This window comes from Dryas octopetala, chromosome 1, assembly GCF_963921425.1.
Source record: "Dryas octopetala chromosome 1, drDryOcto1.1, whole genome shotgun sequence".
In the NCBI taxonomy this organism is placed as follows: Eukaryota; Viridiplantae; Streptophyta; class Magnoliopsida; order Rosales; family Rosaceae; genus Dryas; species Dryas octopetala.
In genome coordinates this window covers 23,826,733-23,852,472 of record NC_141366.1, presented here as the reverse complement: position 1 = coordinate 23,852,472, position 25,740 = coordinate 23,826,733, and the positions used below count along the sequence as shown (strand labels likewise).

Below are 25,740 nucleotides of genomic sequence, written 5' to 3'. Positions count from 1 at the left end.
CAGATCGGCCTCACTATCTCCTTCAAACGCCTCTCCAGAGCCGAGCCGATCACTCGAGTCGGATCCAGACATCACTAACAGTTTCTCTTTTTCTCTCTCTTGCTTTTTGGATCAAAAGGTGTCCTTTTTCAAGAACACCAAGAACAAACCCAGAAAAACCCGAAAAACACAAAAACTCAAGAATGGACAGAATCACTTACTGGTTTTTGTCCGGCCAATCTCTCCACCCCTCACACACTCGGAATGGCTTCGTCTATGGTTACGCTTGCCCGAAACCGTGACCGAACTGCTACACTGACGACGGAGATAGGAGGAGATTCACGGCGGAGGAGGGAAGAGTTTGCAGAGAGAGAGTGGGAGTTTCTGAAAAGGTTGGAAAGTGAGAGGGAAGAGAGAGAAAGGCATGATTTATACCCCCATGCAAACTGATCTCAGCCCTTCATTTCTGGCGCTTCACATGCCAGATCTTGACACCTGTCAAGCATTCAAAAATGCCCATAACGAGGTGACCCTTACGTTCCCCCATGCAGAAATCAAACGTCCCTTCACCTGCCCTTGAGATATTTTGGCCAATCACAAGTCGTCATGTGTTCGGATCTTCGAGAACATGGACTTGTAGGGTTCGGCTCGGATCAAACAAAGTGCTATCTTTGGGAAGATCCTTACATCTCAACTTCCAATCCACCACTGTCTGCTCGGATCGGAAGTTGGGGGACTCCTGTTTGTGGGAAAATCCACATCGATCCGAATAGCCAATCACAGCTCGACACGTGGCTGGTCAACATCCACCTCGGAGTTGACTCTCAGTGGTCAAACTTTGACCTCCACGCCATCATCACTCAGCATCGCCTCTGCCAGCTCGGACCGGATCTCCACACCGGGCCCTCTATGTTCGGTCCGAGCCGAACCGATGATCTTCTAAGGGATCGAATGTCCATCTTCCCACGATCATCTCGGCTCGGCTCGGCACAGGAGATGGTCTCCTTCCGATTTCTAGCGTCGACCAGTTAGGGCTCGGAAAGACCCCAATCTATGGGACCGGCTCGGCCTGGAATCCCATGTCCGATCCGACCACACATGGGCTTCGTGTCTTTGCATGAGAACATATGTTTGTATCGGCTCGGCTCGGTTTTCCACCGCCATTCCCAGGAAGATCACGCTGGGACGAACCGCCACACTTGAATGCACCTGACATAATCTTCTGACAGAGAGAATATCAGGCTTGCATTCATGACTACTGGGACAATTTGCCTGATCCTTCCAACCTAGCATTTAATGGGGCATTCAATGCAACATTAAATGCTGAGGAAGTAAGCAGCTGAACATGCAACTAAGTCTGACCAGGTGCGTGGATCTCTGGCAACCACTCATTCACATACAGGTAACTTATTCATTAAGTCTTCCTTTGCCTATATAAGGCACCACATATGCACAAAATGAGGGATCTGACATTTTACGCACCTACCTAAAAACACTTGCACAAAAATTTCCATTCACCAAAGAGCTTACCCAACTTGCTGAGAATAACCCAAAACATTTGCCTTGTTCTTCCTATTCTCCCAAATTCATCCTCTGTTCTTCCTCATCCACCATCAAACACCATCACTGATTTCATCATCGGAGTGTGTTTGGCTGGTACCACACCGGTCCATTCCCTTTGATATTGTTTTGTCTACAAGAAGATCCCAATCAACATCCACATCAACATCCAACAGGACTTCGGATCAGCCAAGTCATCATCTCTACGTTGTTGCATCTGCCTTACAAGAATTTGCATCAACAGTCCTCCTCTATATCCTCTTTTTGCCTTTGCTCCACCTTCCTCTGTTCTCTTTCTTTTCTTAATCTTCCCTTCCTCCCCCTGTAGTTGACCTGATGCCTGCCTTGACAGCCCCTCCCTTCAAAACCCACCACTCCCCATTTCTTCCTCTAACTCGCCTTTCGCCTTTTTCGTTCTCTGTTTTGCCTTCAGTATGTTGGCCTTCATGGGGTCGCCTAGCTTTGCCCTTAAAACCCCGTTCTGTACCAGAACTATGTTGGAGTTGTGGATCATGTTGCAACAAGGCATTGGTGTCAAAACCTCCATCATCCTTTTCCTTTCTTTTTTTTTTTTTTTTTGTTTTTTCCGGAAGGTATGGTCTTGTCTTTGCAGGTGTAGTCGGCGTCAGGAGGATTTTTCTTATCCTCTGTCTTGCCTTGTTGCAACGTCCACATGGCATCGTGGGTCCATGTCCATGTCGTGCTGTTTTTTGGCTTCCACTGGTGGTGGCGCACATCAATGTATCTAGGGCTAGGGTTCTTTTGTCTTTCCAGTTTAATTCTGTTATTTGGGTCTCCCTTGTTTTTTGTTGGGGGCTTTGGTGTAGTTTAGGGTTGTTGTATTTAGATGTGGCAAAAATGCAAAATCATTCACGACCCAAATATGCACAAAGTTATTGGTGTTCGGTGCAAGCATTATCTGGTTGGGTCCATAACGGGTTGACACAATAGTAACATGAAAATTAATCTGTCGGATTAGTGTTTTTCGCGAAATGCAACGACACTTTATATTTATAAAAATAAGTTTTTTTGTTTGACAAAAATTTTTAGGCTCTTATTTATTCCTAAGATGTGTTTTCTTCTAAAATGTTTTAGAACTCTGTTATGTAATGTGTTGGACATAAATTTTAACCAGTATTTTACAATGTTTTTATCTATGTTATGCTTGGTAATTTTGGGGCAAGTTAATGTGGATGAATAGTAAATAAGCATGAATGCGGGTGCTAACATAGTACGGATATGGTGTCGACACATCTCAATTTTGTGTGTCGACACCGTATTCATACTATGTCGGCACCCGCATTCATACTTATTTATTGTTCATACGCATTTGTGCTTACTTTTAGTAATTTATGTAGCTTTGGATATTGATTGTTTGGTTAACAAACAAAAAAAAACCCGATTAAACACGATAGGACACAAAATTTAACGAATTGAATTTGAGTTTAGTATAAACAGATAAATTAAAGACTTTTTGCTCTTGACTCGTGTACCTAAGACCACATGCCAGCATCATGCAATGTCTGGACACTTTGGTACTAGAATCCACTGAAAATTGAACTTGATTGATATAAAAAGTTTAAGGCAACTTTTTTTTTTTTATAGATCTCTTTGGATCCTAATCACATGCATATGTTTTCCTTTCTGCTTCTTTTTTTAACTCTTCCCAACCTTGATGATCACCTACATTATTCCCCTTTTAAGCTGTTGCATGCCTTTTCACTTGGTTTTTCGGTGTTTTTTGGTGAAAGGAAAATTATAAAGCCCTGGGTATTTACTGATCATCACAAGTCAAAGAAAAAGGAATATTGGATGATTGATTACATTCTTCACTTTCTTGTTGAGTACTTCATGTGGGTAGCAATTCCAGGTGATCACCAGAGTATAAAGGAATGATGAATGATGCTTTTCTTCTTCTGTTGATGTCATCATCATGTGTGATGTGGATGCCTTTTAACAACTAACCACCAACACAATCTCTTTTAATTTCTTTTAAATTACTTGGAAAAATTATAGGGACCAATGGATCTTAATTTATAAGGAGGCCACTCTTTCATCACTTTATTGATGATCGTTGACAACAAATAATCGACACACAGTCGATAAACGGTGCTACAATCACTTTAGATGGTGCTATAGTCAGTTCATCAAATTCATTATTTTTTACATTTTTTTATATTTTTATTCAAAAAAAGACCAGAAAGTCATAAAAATAAAAGTTGGCTGGAAAGGATTAAAAACGTAAGAGTTCTATTAAAAGAGATTATTCAATGAAATTTCTCTAATTTGAAATCATTATTAACAAAGTCAGAGGCCAACTGCTCAAGAAGCTAGCAATGAAGCAAAAATGAGGCAAGCGAATGTGCTGCACCATTACAACTCCTAAGCACAAAACAACAAGATAAATATTAGAAATCGAAGCCCAACAGGCATGAGAGAAGGTTGGTGATGTCGAATAGCATGCAGACGGGTGTTCAGTACGTACTTTGGCACCTAGCTAGAAGTAATGATGAATTGATGATAAACACCACCTAAAGTTGGCTTAAGTGTCAATGCAATTTAATTACCTTAGTCACAAAGTCTGACCAAAAAAAAAAAAATAGTTAGACTAGAAGAGACACATGAGCTATAATATATGTGTCAAATTACTTTTGGAGAGGTACATCGGTTTTCAGGCTCCTAAGAATGTGACAGTTTAACTTTATCTTAGATTTTTTTTTTGGGTCAAAACTTATCTTAGATAAGATCGTAAAGGATAGGATAATATAGTAAATTAACAAAATAGAATAGGTGTATTAATACGTAGGAAAAAATGCCAACGTAATTGACTATATGCATGGCTTTCAAATAGAAATCTAACATCAAGTCATTTACTTATTTGCCCTAATAAAATAATGTAATTTTCCAAGTTATATATAAAACCATAGAAAATACAATATATCCAACTAGTGCAATCTATTTTAACAAAATAAAATATTCATAGTAAAATAATAAATTAGCAAGTAATTAATAAAATGTAGAATAGTTATATAAATAAATATTTTAAATATAGGTCTTCATAATATATTATCTTTATTTTTTTATATAAGGAAAAAAGAGAGTCGAACTTGAATTTTTTTTCAAACAATATGAAGAGGAATATTACTAAACTAAAAACTAATTAATTCAAATATTATATTTATTAGTAAACTATTTAAAACCCCCAAGTTTGAGCTTGATTATTTATAAACCTCCACCCTTAATAAAACTATTTCACAATCCCCTGTTAGTCACTTAATCTCTCCCAAAACCCCCTAGTCAACTAATACCCAACCAGGTTTAACCCTCAATTTTTCTAATATTCCAATTATATCCCCACTCCACCCTTAATAAAACTATTTCACAATCCCCTGTTAGTCACTTAATCTCTCCCAAAACCCTCTAGTCAACTAATACCCAACCAGGTTTGACCCTCAATTTTTCTAATATTCCAATTATATCCCCAGACAATTAATACCCAGCCATCTCTCTCTCTCTCTCTCTCTCTCTCTCTCTCTCTCTCTCTCTCACATTCGATCTTTATTTCTCCTCAGCATTCTCTCTCTCTCCTCGCGCGGCTGTGCCGACGCGTTCTTCGTCGTCCGGTGACGGTTGCCGGTGAGACCAGTCTCAGAACAACCTTCATTCCTCCTTCTTCCTCCTCTTGCCCTCCACATGCCGTGAAACCAAACTTCTATGCCGGATTGGGTCTAAGCAGACCCGAGTTCCATCGCCGGCGATCCGCCGATTCCGGCGAGGACGAGCTGTCGAACTGCTAGGGATGGCTTCCTCTCGTCGTCCTGAGTGCGCTGGTGCCATCAGAACTCCAACCCAACCCGTATCGCCTCCGTTTCTAAGGAGAGAAGCCAGCAACAACCTCGCCGGAGATCTCTGTGTTCCGGCAACCATTTCTGTCGTGTCAGGTATCCATCTTTTTCTCCTCGTTGTGCTCGTCACTTATGTGTGTTTGGATTGGTCCAATTGTTGATGAATCAAAAAACCCCATTTTATTGCTTAGGATAAAATGAGCTATTTGCAGACGGTTTGGTTCGTTTGAATTTTTTTGTTTCCTTTGAATTGGTGAGCTATTTGCAGATGGTTTGGTTCAAAAGCCCTAATTTGAAAACCCTAATTTGAAATTGATTTGTGAATCTGTTTGTGAAATGTATAATTTGTGAATCTGTTTTAGTTGAATTTGTTGTTAATCGGATAGAAATGTGGGTTTTTTAATTGATTTATAAGTATATACAAATTTACTTTATTTATTGATGAAACAGTTTCAGTTCGTGAAACAGTTTCAGTTCGTAAAACAGTTTCAGTTCGTGAAACATGAGTTTTAAATGAATTTTGAATGAAATTATGGTTCTGAAATATGATGAATCAAATTTGCAGGTAGAAACAGATCAAGGCAGTGGCGACTGTCGTGTATTTGTCGCGCGTGAGGTGATCGGACGATGTTGTCTAGGGTTTCAGTTTCACTAAATTCAATTTCACTGAATTCAGTTTCAGTGCATTCAGTGAACTGAATTTGAATTTAATGAATGCAATGAAACTGAATACACTGAAATTGAATTCAAACTGAAACTGAATTTAGTCTATAGTTGTTTGATAGACTCATATCGATGGCTTGCTGTGGTTGCTACTCCTCTCATCTCGATGGCTTGTTGTATTGTTTTTTTTTTTTTTATAAGGTTGCTGTGTTCTTTTTAGTGAAACAGAATTCAGTAAAGATGTAATTGTTTTAGTGAAGGTGTAATTGTTTTAGTGAAGGTGTAATTATTTTTAAATTAAGGTGTAATTGCATTTTAGTCAAGGTGTAATTATTTCATCACTTAATTCAGTTTCAGTAAGTGAATTCATAACTGAATTCTTCAATTTAGTGTAACTGAATTTTTGAAATTCAGTTTCAGTGTAATTGAATTTTTGAAATTCAGTTTTAGTGTAATGAAATTCAATTTCAGTGTTTGATTTTAGTTTTAACGAAATATTGAGTTTTAGCAAAAACTTCAATTCAAAAAAAAAAAAAACAATTTCACCAAAATTCAGTTACAGTGATGTCAGCGTGCGTCAGCACGTGTCAGCAAGTGTCAGCGCGCGTCAGCGCAAGTCAGAAGGATAGGGTTGGGCTTCTAGCTGTCCTGTGGACGTGCTAGCTAGGATGCGGTAATGGCTGGGTTCTAATGGCATACATGTAAATTAATGTAATTAATAAGCCTAAATTATTAGTAGGCTTATTCTTAGGTGCTGGTGGTGTGTTTGATTAAAGGTGGGTGCGGCAACAAAGTTTTCTCTATAAATGGGTGCTACAAATTACGGACTATATATTTATTATGTTAAAAATTAAATGCCAATTATATTCATATATAGTTTTCAAATACGCTACCAAAAAATTTCATATTCCCACTAAGATCAACTTTACATGATTATTAAGATGTAATCTAAAGAAATATTATATATAGGTTATGCAATTTGAGATCCATAGTTCTTCCCTCTAATAGACTATAGGTTTTCAAGGGCAATTTACCATTTTACCTTAGGGTTTAATTTCCATTAACTTTCCGAGAGTTTTGTAGCTACTTTTTGTTTAATTTGTTTTTGTCATTTTTTTATTTATTAAAGATCTAGCATCAGGTAGGGAATCTGCATTGATTCTTTGGTTGACACTTGATAACTTTCCAGTGTCATCTTGGGCAACTGAATATTACATGAAGAAATTTAATTAGTTAAACAAAGGCAGGGTTAAAGCAACTGCTAAAGGCTTTGTCCAGAAGCATAGCCACATAAAAGAGATACCCTTCCATATCATTCTCATTCTTTCTTACTCATTTCTGTACTTGTTTAGTGCTACATATATTATCTTCTGACCCAAAAAAAAAAAAAAAGTGCTACATTATCTAAACTTCATTTCCTCTCACCCAACATATATAATAAAGTGCACATGCTTTCAGTTAACTTTATAAAATTTTCCAGCAAAAAAAGGACTTGTAACACTTTCTCAAAATCACTTTTCTATCTAATATATGGTATGTATTACTAGAATAAAAAATAAAAAAAACAAAATCTCTTCCAAGGCTTGATTAAGAAATAAATGTTAATAATATTCAGATCACCTCCTCCCTTGATATATTGATTATACCAAGATTCATTGCATCCCTTCATCTTCTCCCTTGATTATCTGTATATTTATACTTTACGTAGATTCATACTTGGCTATATATATATAGTCATTCTCTAGAGAGGATGTCCGTATTTTATAAAAAATTTACGAATGTTGCCACAGTGTCGACAAGGGGTAAACAATGTCGACATCCGTAAATTTTAAAAAATGCGGACATTCTCTCTAGAAAAAATTCATATATATATATATATAAAGCTTCATTTTTATCCGAAAGGATAAATATAAATATAAAGCTTGCAACCTATGAAAAATACTTAATGATATTTCAATATTTATAAATATTGCTTTTAAGACCATTCGACCACACAGCCCGTATGGAGTTCAATGTCTGCTAGAGTTCTATGAAAGTGGTTAGTGGCTGAGTGGCTCTGAGAGAACTATGGCTATGGAGGAGTTTGATGAGTAGTGTATTCAGAATATTGAGCTTGAGGATCTTTGGTATATTAGCATTAATTTGACTTGGTAGAGGTCTAATGCTGAGAATTGTATTGTCAAGAAGCTCCGTAGAGGGATAGTATTCCAAAATAAAAATAAAAACCTTGTTATTCCAGGTAACAGTTAAAAGTGACAATTATTGAAAAGGTCTTTAATTCTTTTATGACAAAATTATGATTTTATTACTTGTAGTTAGAGCCAAGTTTTACTAAAGTAACTGTAATTTCAATTGTCTTAATTTGGTATTTTAATTTTCTATAGTATATCGAGTTCACTATATTAATGTTTCTTTTCTTTGTTTGAAAGTTGAACAAAAATATTTGATTTATATTTTTCAGCTGCAATTAAAATGAAATTATTTTACAATGGTTTAGGGATTTGGTTTCTAAATATGGTGTTGATTGCTCTTTGTTTTGTTTATAGATCTAGGTTAATTTAGGAATTTTACAGATCTAGGTTAAAAGATGAACGAGTGTTGTAGTCACTTCAAATGGTGATGTAGGCATGTAGCCACATTGTGTCAACTTTATCAACTCTGAAAAGTATTTTTGTCCAAAAATAACCAAAGAGCTATGAAATATAAAAATTTCCGTCTACGTAAAAAAAAATAAGTCTCTCATTAAAAAGACTTATTTGCATCAATGCCCTTTAAAAGTAGGTTTGATTTTCAATTTGCTTCCTGAAACTTTATTCCTTCAACTTTGCCCCTCAAACTTTACAAAATACCATATTCCGTTAAGTTTGTTTATGAGTCCGTCAAAAAATCCTACGTGGCACTTATGTGGAAGGGATAATAAACTGTCACGTCAACTTATTTGACGGAACTTGTAATGGACTTGATAGAACATGATATTTTATAAAGTTAGAGTGTAAAGTGGAAGGAATAAAATTTTAAGAAGTAAATTAAAAATTAAAATTACTTTTAGAGGCATTGATGTGAATAAACCTGCATAAAATTGACCAAATGTTATACTTTTTGGTGTTGCTACATCGTCATCAAACTACAATTGCACAGTAAAACAACCTCAACGAAAGGGTAAAAGTAAAACGCCGTATTTTTGTCTTTAATATTCTTTTTAAAGCATATATAAACAATAAACGTTTTAAATTTTAAAAAACTTTTGAGGCATTAATCACTACAATTCCAGCCAGGGGAGGCTACTTGGAAAATCCAAGCGCTTAGGTCTCACGCAAGAAGTTTTAACCGTTAAGGGGAGACTGACAGGGGTAGTTTTGGAAAAAAGGGTGGGGTCCACTGTTTCACACCGATCTCTTGTCTTTGTGTAATGCCTTTTGCATGAAAGTGGAATCAGCTATGCGTCCATCCGATTCGCCTCTGGACTTCTCTTTTTCACAAACCATTCTTTTTATTTATTTATTTATTATTCTTTCTTTCCCTGAAACTCATACACACACTCCTCTCATATCTCCTGTCTCTCTCTACTCTGAAATCCGAGCTATCATCGTACACCCAATTCTTCTGCTTCACTTCAATTCTCAGGTCCACCCTACTTCCTCCTCTCCCCACCGACTAGCCCTGTTTTTTGTTTTCTCAGTTTATTTCATTTTTCTCTGCTTGTGTAGAATTCTATTTCTGCTTGTTCTTGCTGTGTGTACTGGATTTGGGTTCAATTTCTGGTTTCTAATTTCGTTGATTGTTGGTTTTATGAGATGGGTTTTCTTTGTTTTCTCTCTCTCTCTAGTTTTTGTGAATCTTGCTTGGTTTTGGTCTCTTTGTTGCCAATTATCTAATCCTCTATGTGTTCTGTTCAACTGCAGAGGCTCTGATTGCCTTTCACAAACTCCAGGGACCAGGGACTTCAATTTGATCTACTTTCTTCCAATAATTGATTGATTCACTCAACTGGGTTTTCTTCTGAGCTCTCTCTCCTGGTGGGTTTGCCGTTTTAATTAGAGTAAAGAAAAAGTAGGTTTAGTGACTTAGAGCTTAGGAAATTGATCTCAGGGATTGATTTTGACTTTTGAGATAAGAGGAGTTAATTACATGGAAATTTCAAACTTCCATAGCTTTTCTTGGAACAATTCACTTGCTTCCCTTTGCTTTGGATATGGGGTGGTGTTTACGAATATTCAGAGATTCCGTCCCTTTTGGATGCTCTGCCTTTTAGCTTAAATTTTGCATTTATCAACTTTTGGGTTTGTTCCTTGGTCTTTGATATCGATTCATATAGATTTATGCTGGTTTTTTGAATGAGGGAAACAGAAAATGAGCGATTAGCTATGAGTTGAACCAATATTTCCTTCTCTTCTTGTTGTTATTGCTGGTATTGGTGATGCTGCTGATTTCTTCAGCTTATCTTTTACATGAGTTTCTATTTATTGGGTTTGCCATGAGAAATTTTCATTTTATACATTATGAATTTATAATCAGTAATGTCACTGAGTTCTTTTGGCAAGGGTTATAATCATGGGTCATGGCTATGTGATTGAGTCCTCAATTAGATGTTTAGAAGCTGATTTCTTTTAGCATGCTCTACCTTGTCTTGCAATTTTTCTTATGTTAGTTTTCCCTGGTGTGCCACTCTTTCATTTATATAATCATTAAGGAATTAGGCAATTCATTTGTACGTTTTCTTTACACAAAAAAGGGAAAGGGTTCCATGAAGCGTGATTTTCTTGTGTATATGTTTTTTCTTTCAAATTCAATCTATCTGTACACATTTTGTTTATTACTTTTAATTTAAGGTGTGCTACTAAAGTGAATATAATTTACACCTTGTGCTAATTACATGCTTCAAATAATTTTGATTCCGTGAACAATTTTTACCGTTGCATCTATCTTCCATTTCTTAATTACTTCTTTTAAATTGAGTTTCAGGAAGAACCTTATGTGCTTCTGATGTAATTAGAGGGTATTCGGTCAGATCTGCAGATATGGGGGCCTCAAGCTCTAAAATAGAGGAAGATAAGGCCCTGCAGCTATGTCGAGAAAGAAAGAGGTATGTTAAGCAGGCACTTGATGGCAGGTGCTCACTAGCAGCAGCTCATGTTATGTATATTCATTCACTAAAGAATACAGGAACAGCTCTTAAGAAATTTGTTGAGCCTGTAGCTCCCGTTGAGTCTTCCTTGTATACTTCCACTAGTGCAACGCCAGACCCTCTCATTCAAACTGACAAGTCCCTCTCTCAATTCTCATTTTCTTCTCCATCTGTGTCACAACGCATAGATGCAACTGAAACATTCTCTCCCTCGCCTTCTCCTCCAAATTCTACTCAATTTCATTCAAATCATATGAAATTCAGGGGTAGCTTTTCTAAAAAGGTTGAAGAAAAACCTTCTATACCTGTTACTGCAACAGTAACCTCCTCGAGCACCCCACAGAGTACTACACCTCGCTCTGCTGGAAAACCTGAAACATCACCATTTGAAGCTTCTTCACTCCCACATGAAACTCCACCATGGGATTACTTTGGTATTTTTCATCCAATTGACCATCAGTTATCTTTTCAAGATGGGAAAGGAATGAACCAGGGGTGTGAAAATACTGATGATATAAGACGTCTTAGGGAAGAGGAGGGAATTCCTGAGCTGGAAGATGAGGAAGAGAAGGTTTCTTTTCATGGAAGGGAAGAATCTCAGGATTCTGAAGATGAATTTGATGAGCCTGCTGCCGATACTCTGGTTCGAAGCTTTGAAAATCTTAATAGAGTACATGATCATGTTGAAGCTAATGCTTCACCTACAATGCCTTCTGCAGAAAGTGTAACTTCAGAAACTGAGTTATTGAATGGGGAGAAAACTAACTCTCCTCATTTGTCGCCATTGAGAGCCACATCCTCATTACATGATCATGTTAAAGCTAATGCTTCGCCTACAATGCCTTCTGAAGGAAGTGTAACTTCAGAAACTGAGTTATTGAATGGGGAGAAAGCTAACTCTCCTCATTTGTCGCCATTGAGAGCCACATCCTCAGTAGTTGCTGGTGAAAATGACACAAATAAAACAACAGTGAAAGAAGATTGCATTGAAAGTAAGGTTGCCCCAAAAGATTTTTTTTCAAGCATGAAAGATATTGAAAATCTCTTTTTAAAAGCTTTTGAGGCTGGTCAAGAAATTCCCAGAATGCTTGAAGCAAATAAGTTGCATTTCCGTCCAATATTCCCAGCAAAAGAAAGTAAGATCTCTCTGTCTCTCTTTCTTTCTCTCTCTCTCTCTCTCTCTCTCTCTCTCTCTCTATGTCTCTGTCTGTCTGTCTGTCTCTGTCTGTCTGTCTCTCTCTCTCTCTCTCTCTCTCTCTCTCTCTCATGGGACATTAAGATTGAGAAAAGAAATGGATATTGTTTCCCTTTTTTGAAATAATTTCATATTACATTATTTTCCTATAGAACATTGGAAGTTTGTTGAGGTTTCTATTCATAGTCTTTTGATGTAAGTTATGAACACTAGGATTTCTACTGTTGCAGGTGGATCAATGTCATCCACATTCTTGAAGGCTTGTTTCTCCTGTGGTGAAGACCCAAATCAAGTTCAGGAAGGTAGATCTCCTGATATTTAAGCTTATTACTTTATTTTTTGTCACTGATGCATGATAGATACATTGATTTTAAAACATGGGTGCTGGTTCAGGAATGCCTAGCGCAAGAATTCTATTATGGTTTTCTGACCTGTTAGTGTTCAAACAATCATAGGTGCTGTATCTGCTATGGGTGTCTGATAATACTTTAATGGATATCCAAAATTCTCTGACAATTAAACAATTCAGTCTTGTACAATTAAACACTGGTGTGTTCCTCACATGGTGTGGTAAGATTAGAGAAGAGTAAACCACCAAAAAATTTATATGAGAAAATGAAAATTTTGGGGGAAATTAGTAGTTTCTATTATTGGAATGTGTGTGTGTGTGTGCTGTGTGTGTGTGAGAGAGAGAGAGAGAGAGAGAGAGAGAGAGAGAGAGAACGTTTTGGATGCAAAAGTTGTATCTGGGAGAAGAAAACTGTATGCATAGTAATATCCTGTGAAAGATTATATATTCTCTTTCCCTTACATGTTTATGCAATGACTTCCAGTCTGTTTGTCATGCTTAGTCTTTTGTCTTGATCAGAAATTAAAACATAAAATTTTGAAAGTAAAAATCACGATCAACAAGGGTTTTATCATTTTGTTTTGGTGAAGCATTTTGGTTGGTCAAGGTGTTAACAAAATGTATTAAAAACGACATTAAACTTTTGAATCACATGGCAGCCCTTGGAAATATTGATGAAACATATGTGAGTAACTGAGTGCAATGTATTTTTCACAAGAGACCTTACTGAAAGCGGTATAGATGCATATGAGTTATCCCTAGGAAGTTGTTTGTGTGGAGGCGGAGGAAAGCATGTTGAACCATTTTATAACTATCTGACATTATAATGCTACAGAAAAATGACAACTGAGGATGCAAACTATGCTTATATCACATAAGATGTAAAACATAATGATAATAATGGCATTATTGTATATAAATTATATTGTATTGAAATAAATGAACAACCTGACATGCTTAGAGAAGGTCCTTGTCCACTAAATAGATTAACAATTTAAACATCTAAATCTGTTCAGTTATTCCTTGAATTCACATAGTTGCATAATGGAGATGTATGGATCTGCATAAAATTGTATAAGTTTACCGTATTGACATCATATTCTATAAATTTAAACTTAATAATTAATAGAAAAAAACAACTAAACCTTCAGTATATCGTGTTGACTTTAGCATACTCATAGGAAACAACAGCATTGGTGGCTAGCATACATAGTGACAGCCTTCCAACTATCGTAAATAAGGGTTGCAGAGATCCTTTAGATAATGTTGGTTAAGTTCTCGGAGGTTTTCTAGATAATGTTAATTACCATCTCAAGAAGGTATGCAAGGTACCATTTGAATGTTCAGTGCTTAGGATTAACTCAGATGCTTGTGTGACGGTTTTAGTTTGTTCTATGTTAAATAGCTTTTTTCCTTTTCATGCTATTTGTATAAGGTAATTCTTGGTCTTGCCCTTGATTTCTGAGCTGATCCTTTCTGTATGTCCACTTAGAGCCTCCTCAAACTGATGTGAAGTACTTGACTTGGCATAGGACAACATCATCGCTATCCTCTTCATCAAGGAATCCTTTGGGAGCAAACTTAAAAGATGATATTGAGGATCTTACTGGTAACCTCTTTGATAACTCCTGCATGATCTCAGGCAGTCATGCCTCAACCTTGGATAGATTGTATGCGTGGGAGAGGAAGCTGTATGATGAGGTCAAGGTACTGTTGATAAATTCACAGTAGTTACGGCATTTATTTTTATCATCAAAATTACTTTTCTATAATTAACAGCATTATCATTGTTATCAAAAGCATTTATTATTCAAATGAACAGAAAATAGATGCACGAATATGTTTTATAGACATTTCATAACAGAAATTTTACCAAATGATTTTGGATTACATTACAGTGTCTTCATTTCATTTAATATTCCTACTTATCTTTAATTTCAAACTCACCATAGTGATCAAATTTACTGGAGCGAGGTAATCTATAACTGGATTTGCTAATTACGTATCTGCTAATAAACAGATATGATTCACTAGTTGACACCACATACCATGATGCCCATGTATATAGTACTGCCAACTTTTGAAAAATCAGAAATTCCAGAGATGCAAAAAAAATAAAAAAGATGTGGAACTTGCTTTGGAATTTCTGATCTGGAGCTCAAAACAATATGTGCATTATGTTTCTTGTAAACCTTTTGATTTGTCACTTTCAAATCTAAGGTTGTTGATTTTCTAAATTTGATCTGGTTTTATTGACCGAGTATATGGGTCTTCCCTGATTGTTATGAACTCAATAACTCTCATTTTCAGGCTATTCAGATGGTCAGAAGGGATTATGACTTGAAGTGTAAGTTTTTAAGGCAGCAAGAATCAAAAGGAGAAAGTACTCAAAAGATTGATAGAACTCGTGCTGTTGTCAAGGATCTACATTCAAGAATCAGAGTTGCTATTCACAGAATTGACTCTATATCGAAGAGGATTGAGGAATTACGAGACAAAGAGCTCCATCCACAACTCGAAGAGTTGATTCAGGGGTATGTATTTGTATGTTCCTTTTCACTAGGGCTTGATTATAAGTTAATATGTCCTAGAAACTCAATTTCGGAAACTGATAAAAATTGGAATTGGGTACTTGATTTTGTATAATCTGATTCATTAATTTAGTTCATTTTGTTATTCGTGGTTGCTTATAAAACCAATACGAGTTAAGTTGAATGTTGACATAGTTTGGGACAAACCATGTGGCAGAAGTTATATTCATATATTACCAGTATAAGTTTTGTGAATCAGTGGAATGTAGAACAAGAGAATAGTAATGATTTAATTTAGGCCAAGGTACAATTTTACCCCCTGTAGTTTACTACAAGTTTCAATTTGGTCCCTCCACTTTTCAATTTTGTCCTTGTAGTTTACCAGCTTAAGCATGTATGTATGTATGCATCCTAGCTCTCAAATTTGTCCACAAATTAGTGATGGAGGTTTTCCTTTCATGGCCAAAAATATGATATAGTGATGGAAGTGGTTATGGCCAAAAATATGATATAGTGATGGAAGTGGTTACAGAATTACTATATGTAGCTCTTGTCTGTCTATGCTTTTGAATATATATGATAAACTACTGCCTAAATAAGTTACGGTTGGGTTGCCATCTAGCTGATATTGTTTGGTACCGTAATGTTTCGCATCCCTTTCCTCAAATATTGGTCAATTCAATAATTAGAACTTTCCCAGTAAATGAATGTTTACCTCAGAAGATTTTAGAGACTACGAAAAGTTGGGCTTCTGGTCAAATATTAATGCCATGGTTTTCTTTTCCTATGCTGCATACTCCGCTGAAACTCACCTCCATGTGTTTAGCCGGATATATGGGAAGTTGGGAACTGCTGCTTGAGATGTTCTTCAAAGTTTGGCCAAGCAGTGGTGCTAACCCTGTTTAGTAATTGATGGTACGGAGCTATGGGTTTCAGTTAAAAACTACCTATCTATTACCCATAGCTTTGTTGGATTAGAGTAGGCATCCCACTCTGCATTTTCCCTGTAAGCATTAAAGAATTTTCATGTATATATGACTATATGTGGACACACACACACACATACAATAATCATTTATCCTCACAAGCTCATTATTATTATATTCTCAATCATATCGATTAGTATGTGCTTCTTTGATGTGATTCTTCTTCACTTTTGGGCTTCAATTTCTCTCTTCTTACCAAATTGTAGGTTAAGTCGGATGTGGGAGGTGATGCTTGAATGTTTCAAGCTTCAGTTTCACATAATCTCAATAGCTTACAACAGTGGCAACACCAAAATCTCTGTACAGTCAGAATCTCATCGTCAGATTACTAGCCATCTTGAAAATGAACTTAGATCTCTATCGTCAAGTTTTATGAAGTGGATTGGGGCTCAAAAGTCCTATTTGAAGTGTATACATGAATGGCTTTTAAAATGTGTCTCTGTTCCACAGAAGTCTGGCAAAAGGAAAAGGCGGCAACAAGAAAACCCCTTAAGATACAATGGCCCTCCAATATATGTCACCTGTGGTCTCTGGCTTGATAAGCTTGAGAGCTTGCCTGACAAGGAAGTGGAAGATTCTATAAAGACTTTGGCAGCTGAAACTGCCCAGTTTTTACCACGCCAAGAAAAAAAAGAGGGGAAGGATGCAAACCATTCAGATTTAACATCCTGGAAGGCTGATACTGGTAGTGATTCTGCAGTTAATATGTTGAGAGGTGAAGTTTGTCAAGACGGGATTTCAGGTTTTGATCGTTTCCAGATAAGCTTGGCGGGATTTTTTGGTAAGTTGACCAACTTTGCAGACGCTTCTGTGAAGATGTATGTAGAGCTTCAGGATGCCATTCAGCGTGCTAAGATTTATTATGATGAGTTTAAGTCTCAAACTTCTTCAGTTTGAAGGATTGGATGCAGGGGAGAGGAAGCAATGCATGAACATTAAGTCCCATCGAATGGAGTTTGAGAAATCTAGAAAACGTAAGGCAATTTGGATACAAGTTCAATTGGACATGGCATTTGTATATGAAGAGAAAAATAAAGGCAATCTGGTTCGAAGTTCCACATTAAATTGAAGTGGAAAATAAAGGAATCAAATAAAATATGTAACTTGTATCTATTATAATGGGATGGTTTTTGTTGGTTGAAGCTGTAATTACAATGGCTGGTAGTGGTCAAGAGAAGTTGTATGCAATATATAGAAAAACTTGTATAGTGTTTTTCTTGTAGGAACTCTTTGATAAAGGTCCACCCTCATTTCTACCAGGATTATTAATGAGCTCATAATGTTTTTCAAGTGTGCGCGCATTTAATCCCCTACCCCAACCCTTGCTTTGTGTTATGTGTTTGTTCTGTGTGGTGCGCACACACAAACACATTCCTTTGCTTCTCTTTTTTCTTTGTTTTTTTAAATTTAATTTTTCTCATTGTGCATATAAGGTCCCCTTTATTAACTTCCCTGATTGCTTTGCTGCTTCTAGTTAGAGGGATGTGCCAGCATTAATGCTGGTATTTAGTTCAGACAAGCTGTTTTCTCTTAAGAAAAAAAAAAAACATATTTTTGTTTTGTTCTATTTTCTCTTACCATTCTGCATTGCATAATACTCTTTGCTTGAGCACTGGCCTTAGAGTTCATCAGGTTTGATACCCTTGGGTAGCCTAAAGGAGCCTACCAATCCATGATGTTATGTATCAGATGGCACGTGCTTCATGGCCAAGCTCCAAAGAAGTCAATGAAAATGAAAATTACGACCGAAGGAAAGTGCAAGACCCATAACCCTTTTCCCTGTGTTATGTAACTTATGTTTCAGAACTTCTAAAAACCCAAGACCTTGACAAATTTCATTTAAATAATAAATATGATGAGGTCATGTTCAGCACCAAAGGCTAAAAGGCTAAAGGACAACCCTTCTGTTTGATGCCAAATATGTTTTAATTACTATAAAGCCTTGGGATGAGGGTGTGTGAGACTGATTGGGTAATTGGGCCTAAATGGGATGACTAAAGCCTTGGAAGGGAATGACTATAGCTATGTCGCCCAATGATTAGGTTAATGATAAAGGAATGACTAAGGAGGATAGTGGGCTAGCTATTAAGCTATTTTGGGCTAAAATACCACATATTATATATCTTTTTTCAAAAAACTGGGGTGGGCTCCCACCTCAGCCCAGCTGTAAGTCGGCCCATATATAACACAACAAAACAAACAATGGGTCCGTTTGACACTGCTTCTTGAAAGCACTTTTACTTAATAGCGCTTTTGCTAAGAAGCACAAACATATTTTTATAAAAATTATAAGTGGTTCATGCAAAAGCACTTGAAAGTGCTTCTTAAAAAACCCATTAAAAGCGCTTTTATAACTTAGAAACACTTTTATTTATTTTTACCAAACGCTACCAAAAACACTTCTACTAATTTCAAAGCGCTTTTGACAATTCTAAAAGCAGTGCCCAAACAAGCTCGATATGTATTTACTATTTCAAATGGTGCATGCCCTAAAACAGCTAGGACTCCTTATATATATAGATCTCAAGCAGCAAATAGGACTCCCATACATATATATAAGTTTGTGTACCTTTAATAATAAACCTACAATCCTCTTTCTAAAGCCTTTCTTAGGGTTTGGAGTAGAAGAGCAGCTGAAAGAAGATGGAGCACCAGCTGATGATGGGAAACCCTAAAGACCTTCCATCGGATATCTTAGAAGACCTTCTTTTGAGGCTACCGATAAAGTCCTTATGGCGCTTCACGTGTGTGTCAAAGTCATGGCGATCTTTAATCTATGAAGACCCCAATTTTCTTGTAAGGCACCTCATCAGGACTTGGATCTATAACAATGGGTTATTGTAGGTTGAAGCTGCAATATTTATTAGGAACTCATTGATTCATTGATTAATTAGGTTTATTTTCCCTACTCCAATCCTTTCTCTATGTCAAATAATATGACAGTGTTAATTCATTGATTCATATTTGGTCCCCGTCTATTAGGAACTCATTTATTCTTAATAAATACTGGCATGCATGCTCTCTATCCACATCATTTGGATCCAAATTTAGTATCTCTAGCATAAATGTTTATAGGTACCCACATGCATATTCTTGAGAATAAAAAAAAGAAAGAAGCCTCAAGGAGCTGATCAAGGATGCTGCATTGCACTGTACTCTTGGTTTTAATAACTTTCTGTAATCTAAAGAAGCCTACCATATATGATGTACCGGATTGCAATGAACATGAAAAATGAAAATTACGACTAAACAAAATTCAAGACCCTTTTCGTTGTGGTTTCCCTGTGGTATGTTTAAAACTCTTAAAGACTTAAACGAACTTAATTAGGACTTTGAAGAACTTTATTTTTCTGCATTTTATCCAATCGAATATGTCGAGATTATAGTAGATATGATGAGTATTTTGGTTAAAAAAACACCCAAACAGTCATCAAAGTAATGAACGATTTCTGTTTTGAGTTGCAATAGTTTAGTCTTCATAGTTATTTTACGAAAATTTCTTATGCATTCTCTTAAATTTCTTGTTTGGACAATTTAATTTACAATATAGCCACAGCATGTTATACAACGTACCACACTTTTTATCCTTAGATGTTGACATGCATTCACATATCTTCTAAAAGGCATAGATTTTCAACCATTGAATGTAGTTGTATTGTATGTCATAATTTCTCCTATTATAGATATTCTCTCATTCATATTATAGTCATTATATGCAGTCACATCACTTCTACTTTAAAATTTATCAACCACTTTGATGTTGCTTCTAACACTCAAAACATTTAAAAAAAAAAAAAAACTGCTTACTTCACAACAGCTTTGTCTCACATTTAGTGGAACATCATAAATAATAGAGGTAGGTATACCTAGTAAGTAGTGCTACATTCCTAAACAAAAGTGTCAAATATTGAGCTATTATAAAAAGAATTTGTTTGTTTAATGCCATATATGTATTACCATTTAAATAATATTTGGGAAATTGGAACTTCGATTTTCATATTCGACTGTGTGAGATAGAGAGAGAATTAGCTATAATTGAGTCTATTGCATATAAATTTGCTTGAACCATAAATTTCTCACACATAAGGTGGCATCTAAGAGCATCTCCAATAGCCTCTACAAATGACTTTGGCTGCTTAATTAGCTGTGCCCCGTTAGATAAATAATCTCTAACAACCTCTGCAAATGGGCTCTTCAAAATAAGTACCCAAAGTCAGCTCTTCAATTTTGAAGAGTAAACTTGGCTCTTCAAATATTAAAATTTAATGAAATTTTAATATTTTGTCTAAACAAGAAAAAGATAAAAAAAAATAATAATAAATTAATGAAATTGAAGAGTATGTTGGAGTTCACAATTTTAAAGTAAGAAATTTGGCTCTTCAAATGGCCACATAGGTCAACAAAGTAAGATTAATTTAAATAGCCAAATTTGAAGAGTCTGTTGGAGATGCTCTAATAAGGCAAAGAGCAATGACATGGCAGATGATTGGGAATGGAATCTAGCATGTCAGACACCACTATTTTCTATTTTGTAGTCCTATTGGGCTATTTCCAGGGCAAGACTCATATGAGTTTCGAATAAAAGGATACAAGTAATATAACATGGGCTAGATAAAGAGTCAGGCCCAACATGGTGCAAGGTATGGCAAACAGTAGACAGTCCACATTGACGTATAGAGAGGCCTAACACAACCCACAACATAGGCACGAGCCAGCCTATGAGTTCGGCCATGTGAGAAATTTTTGTATGTAACAGTCATATGCATGTAATTTTCCTCTTACAAGATATATGTGTATCCCATCATATAAAGGTGGGCAACACATACAGTTTTTTTTTTTTTATGTGAAGGGATTTGAAGAGTATTGAGTAGGGCTACCCATTGGCTTGGTTTTTACTGAACTAACCGACTACCAACAAAATTTTTTTTGGTTTGGTAAACTGATTTTCACAAATTGAAATCTGAAACCGAAAAAAGTTGGTAAATCAACCGATTGCTGAAAATTGTTACCGAAAGAAACCAAACGGATTATTACCGAAACCATGCATTATCGAAATTTAATTATATATATGCTTATATAGTATTATTATGTTAGTAGTACCATAAATACTAAACCACTAATATATATTATAAACAACTATAAGAAAATATAAATATATAATGTTATCATTTTAAATTTTTAATATTATCAAAAGTGTAGGTTATAAGATATATAGCCATTCTCTAATAAAGTAAAAGTTATCATTTTTAGGGAAATAAGAACTTCATTGTTAGGTAAGTATTGCATATATATATATATATATATCATACATAGTTTTCATATTTATGGGTATATATACATACTAAATTAATAGGGTTTTTTTTAATAAGCCCATTTGGACAAAAGTAGTTTTTAAAAAACCCAAATACGGAAGCCCAATTCTCAGCCGGCCCACTTTTAAAAAATCAGGTACTACTGTAGTAGCGTTACTTGAAAATTGTCAATGTCTAACAGTAACTATTTAAATTGAAAAATACACTATTAATTGCTACTGTTTAGTAGTAGCAATCATTATTACTGTGGAACAGTGACTATTTAAATTGTAAAAATACATTATTAATTAATTATGTTTGGTAGTAGCAATCATTGTTATTGTGACAATTTACTTAGTTTTTTATTAATAAAATAAATCATGGAAAAAAACATAACGTGGACTTATTTGTAAAAAAAAAAAAAAAAAGTAGACTTGTTTGTACAAAGTGGACTTATTTGTCATTCAAATTTTTAGGTGGGTTTTTTTGTACAAAGGGCTCTACAAGTAGACTTTTTTATAATTAACTGAAATTAATATAATAGATATCAATATATATTATTAAACTACTTTTGCTAGTATATATTGTTTTAGATACTAATATTAATATTATTGCTATTAATACCACTATTATACTAAACTACCAATACTACTTGTGCAAATATATATCTATCAAACATTATATGTTATGCATCATATTTAATTAAATTGCAATTTATATCAGTATTATATAATAGTATTATTATAATTAAACAAAAAATGAATCGAAGATATATCAAAAATAAATCATACGTATTAAATACCAAAATTATCAAAATCGAACAAAATGCCAAAATAGAAAAAGTACCAAAATTTTTGATTTTGGTTTTGGTAAGCCCCAATACCAAACCAAACCAATCGATGGGCAACCCTAGTATTGAGCGAAAGCTACTAAGCTAGGGTTTTTGGCACCCATAAGGCTTTTCTCCAATGATGAGACTCATTTTTTAAGTGCCAAACTTATTTTTGGACATCAAATAGTGCTGAAAGTGAGTGCTATAATTATTGTTGCTACAATGGTGATGAGAGTCGAATCTAAGTGCTAAAATTTTGCATCAAATTTTGTTCATAAACCCGTTTCTCTCTCCAAGCACATGGGTGGGCCAGCCTTGTTTGAGTATCAACTGCATTTGGGTATCAAAAAACAAAATATTGAGTTTGTGTTTTGGGGATCAGGCAAAAATGGATATGAACATTCTGGCCCATTGTGTTGAGTTTGATACTTAAAATTGGGCTTGTGTATTAGCTTTCCGGCCCATTGGGTAGGGCCTAATGAAATAAAATCATCTTTATATTTTTCTGTAACATCGAAAAGACTTAGGCCCCGTTTAGAATTGCGGTGGAGGACCCAAAAGTTGCTTTGGATAACAATTCTCAATCATCTACAGTAGTTTTGGTGTTTGGTAAAAAAATTAAAAACTGTTTTTCCTCACAATTCTCAACTTCCCACAGCAAAAATAGAAAATAGGTTTCTACATTGTTTTGAAAATTGCTGTGAATCACAGCAACAATTAATATTTTATTTTACCTATAACACCCTCATTGATTTTTTAAAATCACATCTCTTATCCCTCTTATCCCTATTTAAACTTCTATAATTTTTATTTATTTATTTTAAATTAAAAAATATGTCCATTGTTAGTTATATTTGATATTGTGATCATTATTTATAATATTTTATTTGTACGATCAAAATTATAATATACCTAAAAAACATAATAGGAATACTTATTTAATAATTTTGTTCATATAAAAATTAATGCTAATACAAATTTGTAGTCAAAAATTTCAAAAAACAAGTAAAAAAAACATTTTATTTTTACCAAATAAATAAGTGAAAAACATTTTTAGCATCATGTCCACCTTAATAATTATACACAACAACAACACTTTTACATTAACATTTATCAAATGCTTTGATACTATTTTTTGCACTCACAACACTTTTAAAAACATAGTTTACCAAACACTAAACTGTTTTATTTTACCGCTGATTTTACGTCACAGCTATTTTACTTCACAGCTATTTTTCCTCACAGCAATACTAAACTGATCCTTAATTTTAACGCTAACTTAATATAGACTCGTTACACCACCCACCTCAACTTAGAAACACAATTATCTTTGAAAAATATAGGACCGACCTAATACTAAAGCTTTTTTTTTTTGGTCGAATACTAAAGCTAACTTTCATAGTCCAAACAAATTAAATTAAAAATTAATATTAAGTAGACAACTAAGCCCGCACAATAGACTTTTTTCCTCATCATCTTTAAAAAAAAAAAATTCGGAAAGTAGTGTTGTACTCGGTCTAATAAGTAATAACAACAAAACATTGCGTCAAAAAGAAAAGATAAAATAAAATGAAGAATAACATACATATTGTTAATAAAGAATAGAATGGTCCCCCTTAAACAAAAAAAAATAATAATAAAAAAAACAACCATCAACGAATAGAGACTGCAATTTCTGTGTCTAAATATTAAAATATAATCTGTATAACAAAAGCTATAAGAAAATAAAAAAGTTTAAATCACAGTAAGAATTAAATCATAATTGTCTAATTCTATAACAATTTAATGCAATAAACAAATCCTCATTTTCCTTGATGTTCTACCAAGGATCCACACTGTAATCACAGTCCTTGGACACAATCTTGGCATCCGCCGTTAACTTATCCACCGTTACATCACAGCCAACTTTAACGGTGATCGTCCAAGTCTTGATGGGCCCCACTTTAATTCTAACGGGCGCCCTCAGCTTCAACTTCAACGGTACATTCCCTTGTTTCTGCGCCTCCACTAACCCCTTGTGCACCGCGCTCGTCAACTCGATCCCGGACCCCGTTAACGCCGTCCGAAACTCCGTCACGTTTTCCGTCGGCTGGTAAAACGCGGGCAAAACGCCGTCGCATAGCTTTATGTCGGTGTAAAAGACCTCCGCCGAGCTCTCTCTCTCGTAGTAGATCCCGATCTTCCTGTTAGGGTTTTCGGCCCGTACGGACACGTCGATCTCCGGCGAGACGGTGAACAAGGACGACGACGAGACGTTGAGGCCTTTGAATGCGATGCTCTGGACAGAGTAGTTGGGGGACTCAGGGCGGACCACGAGGTAGAAGACGAGGGCAGAGACGCCGGAGAGGATGAGGAGGACGGCGACGACGCCGAGGAGCCAGCAGAGACAGCACCGGCAGGATCTCCGGCGAGGCTTCCGGCGAGTGTAGGTCTGGTAGCGGCGGGCGTTCTCAGGCGGCGGCACGCGGTAGACTTGATCCTTGGGGATCTGGATGACGTAGGTTCCCGGCGGAGGAACCGGTTTTTCAGAGTCCGGAGGGGAGGGTTTTCGGGGCGAGTCGGATGAGTCGGATGGGGGCGAGTCACGCGGGTGAACTCGGTCGGCCATGGTGGAGTGACTCAGTGGAAAGTGAGAGACTGAGACAAGTCGGCAGAGCTTGAGCTTTGTCTGAGAAATCGAGCAGAAGAAAGAGAGAGAGAGAGTGTTAGAGTCTTTGGGGTTTTGGCTTTTATAGTCAATGAAACCGCGTACGGGAAGGGTATATATGGAATTTCAGGAAATAATATTTTTTGTAATTGAAATCTTTACGCTAGCTCACTGTATATAATGATTTGGTAGTTAGCAATTTGTTTTTTGGGTAATTGCCAATCTTTTTGGTAATTAGCAATCTTCACAATAAATACATGATATAGTCTAAAAATCTAGAAAATCAAAATTGGTATGGGAAAGCAAAATTTCAGTAATTGTAGTACTGTTTGTAGTTAAATATTTAATTTGAGAGTATTGCTATATCTGTCAAATTCATTTATTAAATTTTATTTACTAAATAATATAATAATGTTTTATTTATGTTAATATAGACAACTCTAAGTCTCTTTTCTTTTTAACATGTAAAAATAATTTATGAATAAATTTGATGAGAAAATTTAATAAATTTATTGGATGCGAATCCTTTACTTATTTCTTATATATTGGTTTTTGATTAACTTTAATTTTAGCGGTATATTATAAATTCAAAAATATACAAACAAAAGAATGATTCGATTCATAACGTTTTTAAATGCGGATAAAATTACATATGAATTGATATACAATTCATAACTAAGATTGAAACAAATAATAAACAGTACAACAGATAATTCATTTCCGAGGCTATCAGTCAA

The 25,740-nt window shown here is 35.5% G+C and overlaps 2 protein-coding genes across 4 annotated transcripts; one reads left to right on the top strand and one right to left on the bottom strand.

Moving 5' to 3' along the window:
- Positions 1 to 9,522: 9,522 nt before the first annotated feature.
- LOC147299287 (bZIP transcription factor (DUF630 and DUF632)) lies at positions 9,523 to 17,523 on the top strand. 3 transcript variants are annotated; one of them, XM_086253081.1, is made up of 8 exons: positions 9,523 to 9,671; positions 9,950 to 10,063; positions 11,010 to 12,308; positions 12,598 to 12,669; positions 14,209 to 14,423; positions 15,027 to 15,250; positions 16,440 to 16,533; positions 16,684 to 17,523. In XM_086253081.1, the coding sequence occupies exons 3-8, from the start codon at positions 11,066 to 11,068 to the stop codon at positions 17,128 to 17,130; spliced, it is 2,295 nt and encodes a 764-aa protein (XP_086109207.1). In that variant the 5' UTR covers positions 9,523 to 9,671; positions 9,950 to 10,063; positions 11,010 to 11,065; the 3' UTR covers positions 17,131 to 17,523. The 3 variants fall into 3 exon arrangements, with proteins under 3 accessions (XP_086109207.1, XP_086109189.1, XP_086109198.1); XM_086253063.1 differs by having other exon boundaries at positions 16,440 to 17,523; XM_086253072.1 differs by lacking the exon at positions 9,950 to 10,063 and having other exon boundaries at positions 9,563 to 9,671; positions 16,440 to 17,523.
- Positions 17,524 to 24,008: 6,485 nt separating this feature from the next.
- LOC147299286 (Late embryogenesis abundant (LEA) hydroxyproline-rich glycoprotein family) lies at positions 24,009 to 25,057 on the bottom strand. Its single transcript, XM_086256776.1, has one exon. The coding sequence runs from the start codon at positions 24,962 to 24,964 to the stop codon at positions 24,176 to 24,178; it is 789 nt and encodes a 262-aa protein (XP_086112902.1). The 5' UTR covers positions 24,965 to 25,057; the 3' UTR covers positions 24,009 to 24,175.
- Positions 25,058 to 25,740: the final 683 nt, after the last annotated feature.

Coding starts and splice junctions, on each gene's coding strand:
- LOC147299287 (XM_086253063.1), top strand. CDS start 11,066: ATGGGGGCCTCAAGCTCTAAAATAGAGGAAGATAAGGCCCTGCAGCTA. Junction 12,309..12,597: donor AATATTCCCAGCAAAAGAAA/GTAAGATCTCTC, acceptor CTACTGTTGCAG/GTGGATCAATGTCATCCACA. Junction 15,251..16,439: donor CTCGAAGAGTTGATTCAGGG/GTATGTATTTGT, acceptor ACCAAATTGTAG/GTTAAGTCGGATGTGGGAGG.
- LOC147299286 (XM_086256776.1), bottom strand. CDS start 24,964: ATGGCCGACCGAGTTCACCCGCGTGACTCGCCCCCATCCGACTCATCC.